This window comes from Scyliorhinus torazame, chromosome 3, assembly GCF_047496885.1.
Source record: "Scyliorhinus torazame isolate Kashiwa2021f chromosome 3, sScyTor2.1, whole genome shotgun sequence".
Taxonomy (NCBI): domain Eukaryota; kingdom Metazoa; phylum Chordata; class Chondrichthyes; order Carcharhiniformes; family Scyliorhinidae; genus Scyliorhinus; species Scyliorhinus torazame.
The window spans coordinates 95,505,962-95,521,695 of NC_092709.1; the positions used below are offsets into that span (position 1 = coordinate 95,505,962).

The 15,734-nt window shown below is 44.5% G+C and overlaps 1 protein-coding gene across 2 annotated transcripts in view; it reads right to left on the minus strand.

The window, feature by feature from the left end:
- lratb.1 (lecithin retinol acyltransferase b, tandem duplicate 1) overlaps positions 1-15,734 on the minus strand; it is a 270,816-nt gene that overhangs the window by 160,685 nt on the left and 94,397 nt on the right. For both annotated transcript variants that reach the window (XR_011940145.1, XM_072496002.1), the window contains exon 8: positions 4,508-4,585. Coding sequence is in view for 1 of the 2 variants with exons in the window: in XM_072496002.1 (XP_072352103.1) it covers positions 4,508-4,585 (78 nt within the window). In the remaining variant the exon portion in view is untranslated. The remainder of the gene's footprint in view (positions 1-4,507; positions 4,586-15,734) is intronic.

Below are 15,734 nucleotides of genomic sequence, written 5' to 3' on the forward strand. Positions count from 1 at the left end.
CTGGTCACCTCTTCCAGTGTCCATAATGCCTCGGCGGTCATATATAAACTCAGGACACATTTTCTCCAAACACCATGTAAATGTGATTGTGTGACTTCATTCGATGCCTCACCTATATTCTTAATGCATACTAAATGTTGAAGTCCTTCCAGAATTCCTTGGTCCGCCTTTTTTTCTCAGTTGCCCTGATGGCTTTAAAGAATTCAATTATCCCTTCGTCCGTGGGTTGCAACAGTGAGGTGGTTTTAGGGGGCAAAAATTATGCCAGGGTGCATGTCATTAAGAATGGTTGGGTGACCAGCAACATTGTTGAGGAGTAACAATGTTCTAAATGCAATATTACTCTGCTGCAATATTCACTGACACCTGGCACAAAATCAATCCTCAAAGATATTCGTATTGACACACATTACAACTGATTTCCACATCACAGGGAGAAATGCCTTGGAATATTGCTTGAAGGCCCTGTGGTTTTCTGACGAACACAAGCAAAGGTTTCAGTTTAAAATCACTCGCAGCATTGGCACCGAGCACAAGAAGGAGCCGATCTTTAGCAGCTTTGAAATATGGCATGGGGTTTTCCTCTTTGGTAATGTAGGTTCTCAATGGCAATTTCCGCCCCCAAAGAGTTCAGTTTCATCAACTTTAAAAACTTGGCAAGCACAATACCCACCCTCCTCAATGATTTCAACCAATCTTGGGTCACTGTCTGTGCGGAGTCTGCACATCCTCCCCGTGTGTGCATGGGTTTCCTCCGGGTGCTCCGGTTTCCTCCCACAGTCCAAAGATGTGCAAGTTAGGTGGATTGGCCATGATAAATTGCCCTTAGTGTCCAAAATTGCCCTTAGTGTTGGGTGGGGTTACTGGGTCATGGGGATAGGGTGGGGGGGGTGGGCTTGGGTAGGGTGCTCTTCCCAAGAGCCGGTGCAGACTCGGGTTGAATGGCCTCCTTCTGCACTGTAAATTCTATGATCTAATGTCTCAGGAAAAACTTGAGCTGCCTCCTCATCGGCACGGGCAGCTTCACACGGAGACCTTGGGTGCGACTCTCCTAAAATTTTAAGTTAATTTGTGGAGGGTCTTTCAGGAATTTTCCCCACTGCTATCCAATGACACTTCGTCATGTTTTTAGGCTCTGGGGAGTTTGTCACCGGTTTAGCCCACACTTAGAATTTTTTTTAGCACTGGGAGCTGAACTCAGAGATCGGGCTGCCATTTTGAAAGGATTCCCCGATCTCCAAGTGAGTTTGTGGATCCCCCACACCCACCTCCCATGGGCAATCTCACCCCCCCACACATACATGGACAGTACCCCACACCGCCAAGCGAGGACACCCTTCTAGGACACCCCCATCACCCTTCCAACCTCATGGAGGCCCCATCTTACATGCCCTGCACGCGCCCACCCTTCAAACCTCCCCCATCCTCATTGCATGGACACGGATCCCTCTCACCCTGACCTTGGCAGTGCCACCATGGCGCTTGGGAACCTGGCACTGCCACTCTGGCAGCCGGGAAATGTTCCTGCCATGGATAGTAAAAAGGTGTAAATTATTTATAACCACAGCTATGATTAATGCAACTGTACAACTGCTCTGAATGAGGATTAGACTTGTCATGAACAAAAGTCTCCAATAAAAGCTTTGAATAAAACCTTGCTAATTTACATTAGGTATGTTTGACATAATTTTGTAGAGGATTTGCTGTGTTGCCTGACTTTACCAATCAACATGACTGGTGCAGAGATTTTTCAAGCATTGAATAGTTACGTGGTTGAAAAGTGCGGGATCAACTGGGTTCGTTGCAGAGGAAACACAAGTGATGGAGCAGCCAACATGACTGGGAAAAACAGCGGAGTTATAGTAAGGATTAAGGAGGCAGCTGGTCAGGACATTGTTTGAAATCATTGTTTTATTAACTGCGAGGCACTGCCATCGAAAGGAATTCCATCCAATCTTGAAGGTGTTGAAAGGAATTGTGAAAGTTGGGAATTTCATTAAAAGCAGCGCACTCAATACCGGGCTTTTTGAGGCTCTGTGTTCCGATATGCGGACCAAGCACATAAATTTATTGTTCCACACAGATGTACATTGGCTGTCAAAGGGTCGGGTGCTGTCAGAGTTTACAAACTGAGGTATGGAATCCACGCTTTCCTCCTTGAGAAATCGTCCGCTCTGGCTGATTTGTTTGCTGATGAAACTTGGATGCGAACTATGTCTTCCCTTGCAGACATCTTTTCAATTCTAAATGAACTGAACCTCAAATTGCAAGGGAAGGATGACTATTGCTTTCAGCACAGTGAAGAAATAGATGCTTTCCAAATGTTTGGCACAAAGCCAAAACTACTACGTGTTCTCCACACTACTATGACACATCGAAGAAAACAGTATTAGTAAGGGAACTGTCAATAGACCGGTAAACCTTATTCAGTCACATCTGGCTGTGCTGATCAATAGCTTTTGTCGCTACTTTCCATGGAAGTTTCAGATTTTGAGAGAGAAGCGGTGGGTGAAAAATCCTTCTGCGTTTGAGACCCCAGAGTCAATTATTAACTTACAGCTGACTCCAAATGAAGAGACTGAACTTCTGTGCCTCACCTGTGACAGCACATTAAAAACACACCACAAGTCCTTGAGGCTGTCAGCATTCTGGATTTGCGTCTCCGAGAAGTATCCAGTGCTGAGTAAAACAAGCATTGTGTTGCTAATGCCCTCCACATCGACCTACATGTGCAAGGTTGGATTTTCCATCCTCACAAAGATGAAGACAGCACAAAGGAACTGGTTGAACTCTGCGCCTGATATGCACATTGTCCTCTCCGCCTGTGAACCTGTTTGGAGTGAGATCATGAGAACAAAGCAGGCTCACTTGTCGCTTTAAAGATAGGCAGAAATGGTGTGTTGTGAAGATCATTCAGCATGGGTCGCGAAAATTAGCCGGCGTGGGTCAGGAAGGTTGGTTGGTTGGTAAAAGGGGGTCCCGGGGAAAAAAAGTTTGAAGAACACTACTTTAAGTGGACCCTTTCTCCCGAAATCAATCCAAAGCTATTTTCCACTTCAGATGATCTGCTTCCTTTTTCCTTTCTGAGAAGTGACCATCATTGTGGAGATTCTTCCCTCTTGCCAAAGCTAGGTGAAACTTGAAGCCTCAATCAATTACTCACAAACTTGGGTACTTTCATTCTGAGCACAAGCTCCCATCCATCTTCTAAATGGTTGAATAATAAAGACAGCATTTTCCCTGCTTCAGGTGCAGGACTGGCTGCCTCTTTCTCTCAGCTCTCAGATTTATACAGACTGACCTGCCTATAAGGTTCAGCGATATCAACCCAATAATATAATGACATTAAATAGACTTTTCCTTCCTTTTTAAAAAATAAATTTAGAGTACCCAATTAATTTTTTCCAATTAAGGGGCAATTTAGCGTGTTCATTCCACCTAGCTTGCACATTTTTGGGTTGTGGGGGCGAGACCCACGCAAACACAGGGAGAACGTGCAAACTCCACACGGACAGTGACCCAAAGCCGGGATCGAACCTGGGACCTCGGCGCCGTGAGGCCACAGTGCTAACCCACTGCGCCACCGTGCTGCCCTTGACTTTTCCTTCCTAAAGCGCATCTCCATTGTAATATAAATGACATGGGCCTTGTATCCAGCTAGAAATACTAATTACTTATCCTCTAGAGCCCAACCCAATTGGAATTAAATAGACAATTTTAAATATAATCATTTACAAAACCTGACATTTCTAAAACTTCCCTAAGATGGAGACTAATCTACCTACAGTCATCATAGATGCTCCTGCCATTGTCTCCAGGTGTTAAACACAAGTTTAATCTTTTTCCCTTTAAACAACCTTTTAACAATCGAGTTTTTGTTGGGCAGAATTTAGCTCACATAATCCCCTTTATTCGTCAATTTTACCGTAAATTAAAAGACAATTGTAAAACATAACCTTACAAACTATATATTTGTGACATATTTACATATTAAATTAATTTCTTTAAAAAAATTTTTAGAGTACCCAATTCATTTTACCAATTAAGAGGCAATTTAGCATGGCCAATCCACCTAACCTGAACATCTTTGTGTTGTGGGGGGCGAACCCCACGCAAACACGGGGAGAATGTGCAAACTCCACACGGACAGTGACCCAGAGGATCGAACCTGGGACCTCAGTGCCGTGAGGCAGCAGTGCTATCCACTACGCCACCATGCTGCCCTTAAATTAATTTCTAGGTCATTAATTAAACCAACAAGTACTCCAGTGTAAAGCTATTGATAAATACAAATTCCAATTATATTTTGTAATTGAAAGCACAGTGGTGCATTTGTTCATCTTGCACTTTACTATCTGATACAAACAAGGTGGTGATTTGAATGATAACATTTCAAAACTTAACATGAATATAATTATAAAGACATGAGCAGACATGCATCAAAATCAAGAAAAATAGGTGTTGCTGATTTTTTAAAAAAGAGGAAAATGTAAATATTAGTTTCTACCAGTCAGGAACTCGGTGCCAATCTGTAAATATTCCACCAGTGCACTGGGCTCCGCACTCAATCAGGTGACCTGCAAGACTAAACACCAAATGAAAATATCCTGTAAAATGTAGAAACACACATCTTTTTGAGATAAACAAGATGAAGACGCAAAGTTCAACACAGCTAGGCGCCCAATGAACTGCACAGTACAATGGTCCAAAAACCTCTATCTGCGAGCTGTGTTAAACCGAACCCAGGCTGAAAATTTGGAATCTTTCTCCCCCTGCTGGATTCAAGATGTGTGGCGAAATTAATTTCAGCTGTCCAGCTCTGAGAGCATAATGCAAAATTCCTCTTAATTCAGCCAATCTGGCAATCTCATTAAAAGATGCCATTAAGCATGGCTGGTGTGGACAATGGAAAAGATGGCACAGGAGTTGAATGCTCCCCTGAAGTTGTCAATGTTCAGCCCAGACAATGTTATTCTGAATTTACTCTGTACTTTTTACAAATGTGAATGCCAGCACGAGGGCTCCTATGTTAATGGGGAGTGAAGGATGGAGTGCTGTTGGAGAACCAAAAATCTTGAGTGCAGATGTCCTGCTGAATTTAACTACTAAACCTGAATAGCAATTTTTCTTCTATTTCCTGCTCAGCAGGCAGCCGGATTATCATCCTGGCCTGCTGTCAGGCAAGAATGCAAACGGCAAGAGGCCACACCAGGGGCCATTTGGGGATGGTGCCCAACAATTCGATGAGATTGGTTGTTGATGGGAGTTGGATCCTGGCAATCGGCAGGAAGGAAAAGGCCAGGTTTGGGGTTGGATGGTTGATCGTGGCAGCAAGGATCGGCTGGAAGGAGAAAGGCCAAAGTTTCTTTCAGGGGTTGAGAGGGGCACGCTGTTTCTCCAAGCTCACAAGGAGACTCTATAAAGCACTTAAAGTTCTGCAGTCAATTGCTGACATCACCATTTAGCTTTTAGGTTTCCAGATCTCTGGGAAACTTGGCCAGAAACCAGGCACCCAACTGCACCCTGGGAGCCTAACAATGAAAAAACTAGCTATATGATTCATAGTGAAGAGGAAAGATGTAGATTGCATGAAGATAGCAATGGAACTAGTTAGAGGCAAATGGAGCTCAATCCAGAGAAATATGAAGTAATGTATTTGGAGTAGGCTAACAAGGCAAGAGAATGCACAATAAATGGTAGGACACAGAAGCGTGGAGAACGGAGAGACCTTGGGAGTGCCTGTCCATGTATCTAGATAGGTAGATAAGGTGACCAATGAGGAACAATATCAATGAAGAATGCCATGTGGACCCGACAGGTTGTAGTCTGCAGTGCTGCCTGCCTCTGGGATTTTACGCAAATCTGGGACATGAACAACCTTCTCTCCCTAAAATATCTAATGACATGTGGACCAGTATTTTCTAACATCTGAAGAAGTAATGGTATCTTACTCTTGGCTCAAACAGTGTAGTGCAAGGATAGATACAATACTATTTTCATCACGCCCGCCTTTTAAAGGAATCCTAAATCTGTTCAGAAAAGTCTCCTCCCAGATGTATGCAATTAGGGTATCAAAGTTTCTAGATTAAAAATCATGATGATATACTCCATATTGTAACAAAGTGATTCCAGGACACGGAAAGGTCAGATCTGATTTGAACATTTTATACCACTTTGAAATAGAACATAGAACATAGAACAGTACAGCACAGAACAGGCCCTTCGGCCCTCGATGTTGTGCCGAAAAACAAGGGCCTTTGTTCCCTCTCAAGTGGACATGGAATATGTCATAGCGCTATATTGAAATTAGTACAATAAAATCATTGGAGTTTAGGGAGTCATAGCCAGTCTGATTTACACACAACTCCAGTCCAACATTGTGCAGCTGATTCTTCATTCCACATGACATGGTCCAACAAGACGCTCAAAATGGTACCAACTTCGGAAAGAGGAGGCTGTTTTATTAGGATGGGCTCACTTATACTAGGACTAGGATCAGTGTTCTGATGAATCATTTAGTTAGGGCTATGAACAGGACTTTAACCAAAGAGGGAAGAGGGAGGATTCAGAGGAAGGGAGATTTAGAAATCTGAAGAGAAAAGTCAGCACAATAGAACAGTGCAGTAATTTAGATAAAGACAGTGGTCCAGATTTTCATCCCCGATCAGGTGCGCAGAGACGGGAGAATTCCTATCATATGGACGGAATTTTTAAAAATGTCCATCCGCAGGTCAGATATGCAGCAGGACAGGAAGTTGAGCTGAAATAGCAATCTGAGAGGACAGCCGCAGAACAAGTGAGGAGGCTATCAGCTGCGGAGGCCTGCCTCTGTGCTCCACACTGTGGTTGATTAAAAAAATAAACAGCCCTCAACCCTCCACATACTCCTTATGCCCCATTCATGACAATCTATGCCAAGGCACATGTCTCCTCATACCCCCACACCAACTTAGTGCCAACTCATGCCAGCCAATGTCTCCCACCCAGCCCACTTTTCACTTCACCCCTCTGTGCCAACTTACCTGATTAGTTCCTTGACAGCTGAACGGTCATAGACAGTTCTTTGACAAGTTGACAGTTCCAATGCGTTTGTGCATACAAAAGTGCATAATCATATTCACTTTAGACAAAGGGGACTTTGTGGATTGGCCACGCTAAATTGCCCCTTAATTGGAAAAAAATAAATAACTGGGTACTCAAAATTTATTTTTTAAAACGTATGTGCAAAACCCAGTCCAACTCTGGTCCCAGGCCTGCAAAGATGGGAACTGCTGGGTTCTGGGATGAGGACTTTGAAATTTTGGCCATTTCCAGGATTTTCGTGGAGAGCCTCTCCATCATGGCAAAAGTCTGGGCCAAGAAGTTTAATGCTAGTAGGATATTAGCGAATAGGGTACCCAATGAGGCATCTTCAGAGATGGTGGATGTGCCTGCTACGATTTTCCAAATTCCACAGATTCTAGAATGGTCCCAGCAGATTGGAAGTTAGCAAATGTAGCACCACCAAAATTAAAACAAATTAAAAATCTAAATCAATAATATAGGAATGAAAGGCTCGGCGAAATGTTATAGCTGCAGCCTTTGGGAGATAGTAGACCCTATTATGGTTCATAGCGACCATATTTGTAGCAAATATTGGCTGCTCGAGGAGCGCCGAATCAGAGTTAATGAGCTGAAGTCTGGGCTTCAGACATTGCGATACATCAGGGGCTTACTTGGACTCTGTTTCAGGAGGCAGTCACACCCCTTAGATTAACTTCCTTTAATTTGTTCAATGGTCAGGGACAGGAGAGTGTTACTACAAGTGAGGCAGGTAGAGGTATCCAAGAGGTATCACTGCAGGAGCGTCTGCCTTGCCCTTGTCCAACAGGTACTACATTCTTGCTCCCTATGTGGACGAGAGCGGGAACTGCAGGGAGGACGAGCAAACTGACCACAGCACCATGGTACAGGGGGCCATTCAAGTCGGGGGAGAAAAGCGAAATGTAGTCGTGAATGGCAATAGTATAATCAGGATTGTAGGCATTGTTCTCTGCAGCCATGATCGAAAGTCCTGACGGCTCTGTTGCCTGCCTGGTGCCAGGATTTGAGACATCTTCTCTGGGCTAGTGCAGAACTTGCAGTGGGAGGGGGAGGATTCTGTGTAGTGGTCAATGTAGGTACCAACTTTATAGGTGGAACGAGGAAAAGAGGTGCTGCATAGAGTTTGACGAGCTAGGCACCAAATTAAACCACAGAACCACAGGTATTACCTGAGCCACGTGCAAATGGCATAGGGTACTGAAAATTAGAGCGCTTAATACGTGGCTCAAACACTGGTGTGGGAGAAGGGGGTTTTGGTTTGTGAAGCACTGGTATCACGACTGGGGAAAGGGGGGGCTGTGCAATTGCGATGGCCTACATCTGAACCATGCTGGGACCAGTGTTCTTGCAAGCCACATAACTAAGGAAGTAGAGAGAGCTTTCAATTTAAAAAATGTGGGGCCAGTTCTGTAAGGGGATATGGAGGCTTACAATGCAAAAGGATATGACAGCATTACAAGGCAGCTATTTAGGTAATGGCACCCAGACAGCGGAAGGAAGGGACAGAGTGTACAAAGATTTTTTTAAAAGCAACAAATAGGGTTACAGAGGGAGAAAATGGTAACAAGGCAAAATTAATGGGGCTGGATTCTCTCCAGCGTAAAAACGTTGGAGTTTTACTCCAGAAATTCCGATAAAGAAGTTGACCTAATTCAGGGGGATACGAGCCCCCGCACGTCTGGTTCGGAGTCCGCACATGGACACGGCGGCGGCCTCCAGCGGCCACGCCAAGTTCCATGGAGGACTCGGACCGCGGAGCCAGACACAGAAAGGAGACCCCCCCCCCGATCGGCCGCGCCCGAGCATCTAACCGTGTGGATCTAACCCCTGGCTGCCTATAACGCCGCCCCCTGGTGTCTGATCCCCCCGCCCCCGACCAGGCCAGCCACGGACTGAGTCCGCAGCCGCCACGCCAGCACCCGACCGGCAATAGGTGGTTAGTTCCACGTCGTCGGGTACTCGGCCGGTCGGGAGTGGAGGATCGCTGGGCGGGCCTCTGGCAATGGGCCCCCAGCCGCGCGTCGTACTCAGCAGTCACGTCAATTTTCGGGTCCCGGAGAATCTCCGAACCGGTGCCGGGCCAGATTACGGCGTGAAAGTTGATTCTCCGCCCCCGCGCCAGCTGCAATTTCAGCGCGGGGCTAAGGAGAATCCAGCCCATGATTCTTTACTTAAATGCATTCGGCACAAAACAAATGTATTAACGGCACAAACTGAGGTTAATGGTTATGATCTTATAGCCATTACAGAGATTTTGTTTGAGGGAGATCAAAACTGGAAACTAAATATTCAGGGGTATGTGTTTTTTCGTAAAGGCAGGCAGGAAAGATAGGGTGGTGGGATCGCTTTGTTAGTACGTGATGGAATGAATACAATAGCAAGAAATGATCCTAGATAGGAAGATGTAGAATACATATGGATGGAGATAAGAAATAACATGGGGCAGAAGACACTGATGAGAGTGGTCTATAGGCCCCCAAACAGAAGCGATATTGTAGGATGGAGAATAAATCAGGAGATAATGAAGCAATGTAAAAAAGGCAATAAAAAGGGTGACTTTAATCTTCGTCTAAATTGGGAAAATCAAATTGGCAGAGTAGCCATGAGGAAGACGCAGAGTGTGTATTCGGGGCAGTTTCCTGGAACAATATGTTTGTGGATCCATCCAGGGATCAGGCTATTTTGGATTTGGTATTGTGTAATGAGACAGGTTTAATAAACAATTTCAGAGTAAAGGTCCCCTAGGAAACAGTGACCATAACATGGTAGAATTTAACATTCAATCTGAGAGTGAGAAACTTGGGTCAGAAACAACTCTGTTAAATAAGGGTAATTATAAAGGAATAAGGGTAGAGTTGGCTGGAGAGAATTGGAAGAACAGTTTAGCAAGAACGACAGTTCATCAGCAATGGCAGACATTTCTGAAAATAGTTCATGCCCACAACAAAGATATGTCCCAGGAGGAAGAAGGGTTCTAGGAAGGGGGTAAATCAACAATGGTTTACCAAGGAAGTGAAGGTTAGTACTAAACTGAAATAAAAAACATAAAATGTGGTAAAGATTAGTGGCAAGCCAGAGGATTGGGAAAGTTTTAAAAATCAACAAAAGATTACCAAAAAAAATAAAGAGGGGGAAGAAAACTATGAGGGTAAAATAGCAAGTAATATAAAAATGGACAGCAAGAGCTTCTTTAAATATAAAAAAGGAAGAGAGGTCAAAACGAACATAGGCTTCTTAGAGATTGAGACTGGGGAAATAATAAAAGGGAACCAGAGGGCAAAGGAGTTAAACAAATACTTTGCATTAGTCTTCATGGTGGTAGACACTATTACCATTCCAAAAATAAATAATCACGGGGCAGAAGTGGGGGGGGGGGAATAAATACAATAACAATCACCAGAGAAAAAGTACTAGGGAAACTAATGGGACTAAAGGCCGATACGTCCCTTGACCTGATGGGTTGCATCCCAGGATATTAAAGGAAGTAGCTACAGAGGTAGTGAATGCACTGGTAGTAATTTTCCATGAATCCTTAAATTCTGGAAAAGTCCCAGAGGTTTGGAAAACTGCCAATGTAACACCTTTATTCAAAAAAGGAGGGAAACAAAAAGCAAGTAACTATAGGCCAGTTAACTTTTGTCATTGGGAAAATGTAAGAGTCCATTATAAAGGATGTAATAGCAGAGCATTTAGAAATGCATAATAAAATCAAACAGAGTCAGCATAGGTTCATGAAGGAGAAGTTATGCCTGACAAATTTATTAGAATTCTTTGAGGTGGGGCAGCACGGTGGCGCAGTGGATAGCACTGCTGCCTCACGGCGCCGAGGTCCCAGGTTCGACCCCGGCTCTGGGTTACTGTCCATGCGAAGTTTACACATTCTCCCCGTGTTTGCGTGGGTTTCGCCCCCACAACCAAAGGATGTGCAGGGTAGGTGGATTGGCCACACTAAATTGCCCCTTAATTGGAAATGATGAATTGGACACTCTAAATTTAAAAAAAAAAAGAATTCTTTGAGGTGATAACAAGCAGGATAGGTGAAGGGGAACCAGTAGATGTAATATACTTGGATTTCCAAAAAGCATTCGATAAGGTACCACACAAAAGGCCACTTAATAAGATAAAAGCCCATGGTGTTGGGGATTAGCAGGGATAGCGGGCTGGCTAACTGATCGAAGACAGAGAGGTGGGATAAGAGGGGCATTTTCAGGATGGCAACCTGCAACCAAAGGAGTGCCACTGGGATCTATTCTGGGGCCACAATTGTTTGCAAAATATACTAATTACTTGGACAAGGGAAGTGAATGCACTATTGCCAAGTTTGCGGATGACACAAAAATAGGTGGGAAGGCATGTGGTGAGGGTGACACAAGGATATAGAGGGATATAATAGACAGGTTAGGTGAATGGGTTAAAACTTGGCAGATGGAATATGATATGAGAAATTGTGAAGTCATGCACTTTGGTAGGAAGAATAAAGGAGTTGGATATTAATTAAATGGAGAAAGACTGCAGAAAACTGCAGAACAGAGAGATTTCAGGGTCCTTGTGCAAAAATCACAAAAAGCTATCATGCAAGTTCAGTAGGTAATTGGGAAGGCAAATGGTATGTTAGCCTTTATTTCAAAGGGAATAGAGTATAAAAATAGGAGTGTCCTGCTAAAACTATTCAAGGCACTAGCTATACCACACCTGGAATATTGTGAACAGTCTTGGTCCCCTTATCTAAGGAACGTTAGGACAGCACCGTGGCGCACTGGTTAGCATTGCTGCCTCACGGCGCCGAGGTCCCAAGTTCGATCCCGGCTCTGGGTCACTGTCCGTATGGTGTTTGCACATTCTCCCCATGTTTGCCTGTGTTTCGCCTCCACAACTCAAAGATGTGCAGGGTAGATGGATTGGCCACGCTAAATTGACCCTTAATTGGAAAAGATAAATTGGGTACTCAAATTTTTTTTTAAATCTAAGGAATGATATATTGGCATTGGAGGCAGTCTAGAGAAAGTTCACGAGGTTGATCGTGGGTATGGAGGGAATTTCTTATGAGAAGTTGAGTTGATTGGTCCTGTAATCATTGAAGTTCAGAAGAATAAGAGATGACCTTATTAAGACATGGGTGGGATTTAATGCCCAAAAAAACAATCCCATTTTGGGTGCGTACAGCGGGGTAACAGGTGCTGAGAATGACCCTGCGTTCAAACAGGACTCTTGATTTTCTTTGGGCCTTGGCACGTACTTACCTCAGTTCCATTTCTAAATGCCACCCCGATCTAACAACCACCCTTGGGCACCACACCGTGGCCTCCAGACTGCCCACTGCCTCAACTTGCCTCTTGGGGCGGGTCCTCAAGTCCCCCCCTCCACCCCTATCCCCAACCCTCCCCCTCCACCCCTATCCCCAACCCTCATGTCACTTCTTAAGGGCAGGACACTCCCGGGCCCGATCCCAGCAGGCACGGGCAACCTGGCACCCGGTTACTGACACCCTGGCGGTGCCATCAGATGACAGTGCCATGGTGCCAGGCTGGCAGTGCCAAGGTGGCAGCATGAGTGCCAGGGTACCACCCTGCCCACAGCCCAACCACCTGCGGGCCTCCAATGGCCTGAAAGATCTCCCAGGTGCCATTATGCCTGATCCTTTGCCATAGAGAGCTGTGTCGTTAAGTATGTTCAAGGCTGAGTTAGTCAGATTTTTAATCAGTAACGGAATCAAGAGTTATGGGGTTACAGCGGAAAAGTGGAGTTGAGAATTAGCATATCAGATCAGCCATGATCTCATTGAATGGCCTGCTTCTGCTCCTACATCTTATGGAGAGAGAGATCTTATGGAGAGGGAGGGAGGGGGGAGAGAGAGTGAAAGAGAGAGTAAGGTATCACACAAAAGGTTAATACACAAATTAACTGGTCATGGGATTGGGAATAACAAATTAGCACGGATAAAGGATTGGTGAACAGGCAGGAAGTAAAGAGTAGGGATAAACAAGGCATTTCCAAGTTGGCAGGCTGTGACTAATTAAGTGCCACAAGAATCAGTGCTAGCGCTTCAGCGGTTTACAATCTAAGCTGATGATACAAAATTAAGGAGAATGTAAACTGTGAGGAGATCACAAAGAGATATAGACATGTTAAGTGAGTGGGCAGTATATTGATAGATGGAATATAAGGAAGTGTAAGGTTATTTATTATTTTTGTAGCAGGATAGCAGACTATATTTAAAAAATCATGACATTTGTGAATGCTGATATTCAGAGACTTGGGTTTACTCATACAAGGAACACAAGATCAACATGCAGGTACAGCAAGCAAGTAGAAAGCAAATGGTCTGTTGCCTTTTATTGCTAGGGGAGTGGAGTACAATGATAAGGATGCTGTATTACAATTGTACAGGGCTTTGGTGAGACTACATCTGGAGTACTGTGCGCAGTTTTGGTCTATTTAAGAAAGGATATAGTTGCATTGGACGCAGTACAACGAAGATTCACCAGATGGGTTCCTGGGATGTGAGGGTGTCCTAAGATGAGAAGCTGAGTAAACTTGGCCAATACTCTCGAAAGTTTAAAATTATGAGATGATACATACAAGATTCTGAGGGAAAGCCAGAGGATGGAAGCAGGGTGTTGAATGAATACTTCACATGTCTTCACCCAAGAGAATGAGGATATGGTATGGAACTCAGAGACTGCGAGTTTCTTCAGCAAATTGACATAGGGAGGGAGGAAGTGTTATACGCCCAGAAACTTAGTTTATTTACGATAACTATTAAAAGCATCACACGGTAGATCCCAACTGGGTCTACCTTTCTGGCGCACAACTGGCCAGCTTTATATACCATACAACTATACATTGTTTAGAGGAACCCCTGCCCACTTTGGAAGAGCTGGTATTCTGCAAAATTCACAGGGAAGTTAATTGTTCCCACCCTCTAAGATTCTTTAAAAAAAAAAAAATTTAGAGTACCCAATTATATTTTCCAATTAAGGGGCAATTTAGTGTGGCCAATCCACCTAACCTGCACATCTTGGATTGTGGGGATGAAACCCACGCAGACATGGGGAGAATGTGCAAACTCCACACACACAGTGACCCGGGGCCGGGATCGAACCTGAGTCCTCAGCGTCATAGGCAGCAGTGCTAACCACTGCGCCACCTTGACGCCCTCTCTGTAAGATTCTTGTGGGTTATAACAGAATGTCAAGATATTGTAGGTGTTGGCAGGCTTAAAAATGGGCAAATCTCCAGGTCCGGATGAATTGTGTCCCAGGCTGCTGAGGGAGACGAGGAGGTGATTGCAGGTGCTTTGACCCAAATTTTTAATTCCTCTCTGGCCACACAGGAGGTGCCAGAGAACTGGAGAACAGCTAGTGTGGTTTCACTATTTAAGACACTATTGTAGAGATAAGACAGGGAACTACAGACCAGTGAGTCTCATGTCAGTGGTAGAAACACAGAAAACAGGAGCAGGAGACCATTTTGCACTTCGAGCCAGCTCTGTCATTCATTACGATCATGGCTGATCATCCAACTGAATGGAGAAAATTCTGAAGGAGAGAATCTATCTCCACTTTGAAAGGCAAGGTTTGATCAGGGATTGTCAGCATGGCATTGTCAGAGGGAGGTCATGCCTAACAAATTTGATTGAATTTTTTCAGGTGACTAGGTGTGTATATGAGGGTAGTGCTGTTGATGTAGTTTATATAGATTTCAGCAAGGCAAATATACATGGGATACAGGGTAATTTGATAAGGTGAATTGAAAATTGGCATAGTTGTAGGTGACAGAGGGTGATGACAGAAGGCTGTTTAGTGACTGGAAGCTAGTGTCCAGTGGCGTACCACAGGGATCCGTGCTGGGTCCCCTACCATTCATCATTTATATAAACAACATAGATGACTATGTGGGGGGTAGGATCAGTAGGTTTGTGGCTGCCACAAAGATTGGCCAGGTGGTTAACAGTGAGATCGAGTGTTTTGCGTCACAGGAAGATATAAAAGGGATGGTCAAATAGGCAGAAAAGTGGCAGATGGAATTTAATCCCAAAATGTGTGAGGTGATGCACTGTGGAAGGAATAATTTGACAACAAAGTATTCAATGAATGGCATGACTCTGGGATGTTCTGAGGAACAAAGGGACCTTGGTGTGTTTGTTTATAGATCTCAGAAGGTGGAAAGGCAGGTTAATAGAGTGGTGAAAAAGGCATATGGGACAATTTGCCTTTATCAATCGGGGCATAGATTACAAAAGCAGGGAGGCCATGTTGGAGTTGTATAGAACTTTGGTTCACAGGACACAGCTGGAGTACTGTGTACAGTTCTGGTTGCGACATTATAGGAAAGATGTGATTGCACTGGAGGGATTACAGAGGAGATGTACCAGGATGTTGCCTGGGATGGAACATTTCAGTTATGAAGAGAGGTTGGATAGGCTTAGATTATTTCCGTTGGAGCAGAAAAGAATGAATGGGCGACCTGATCAAGGGGCTTGTGAGGGGCATGGACAGGGTGGACAGGGAGCAACTGCACCCCTTAGTTGAAGGGTCAGTCACGAGGGGACACAAGTTCAAGGTGAGAGGCAGAATGTTTAGAGGGATGTGAGGGAAAACTTTTTTTACCCAGAGGGTGGTGACAGTCTGGAATGCACTTCCTGGCCACGT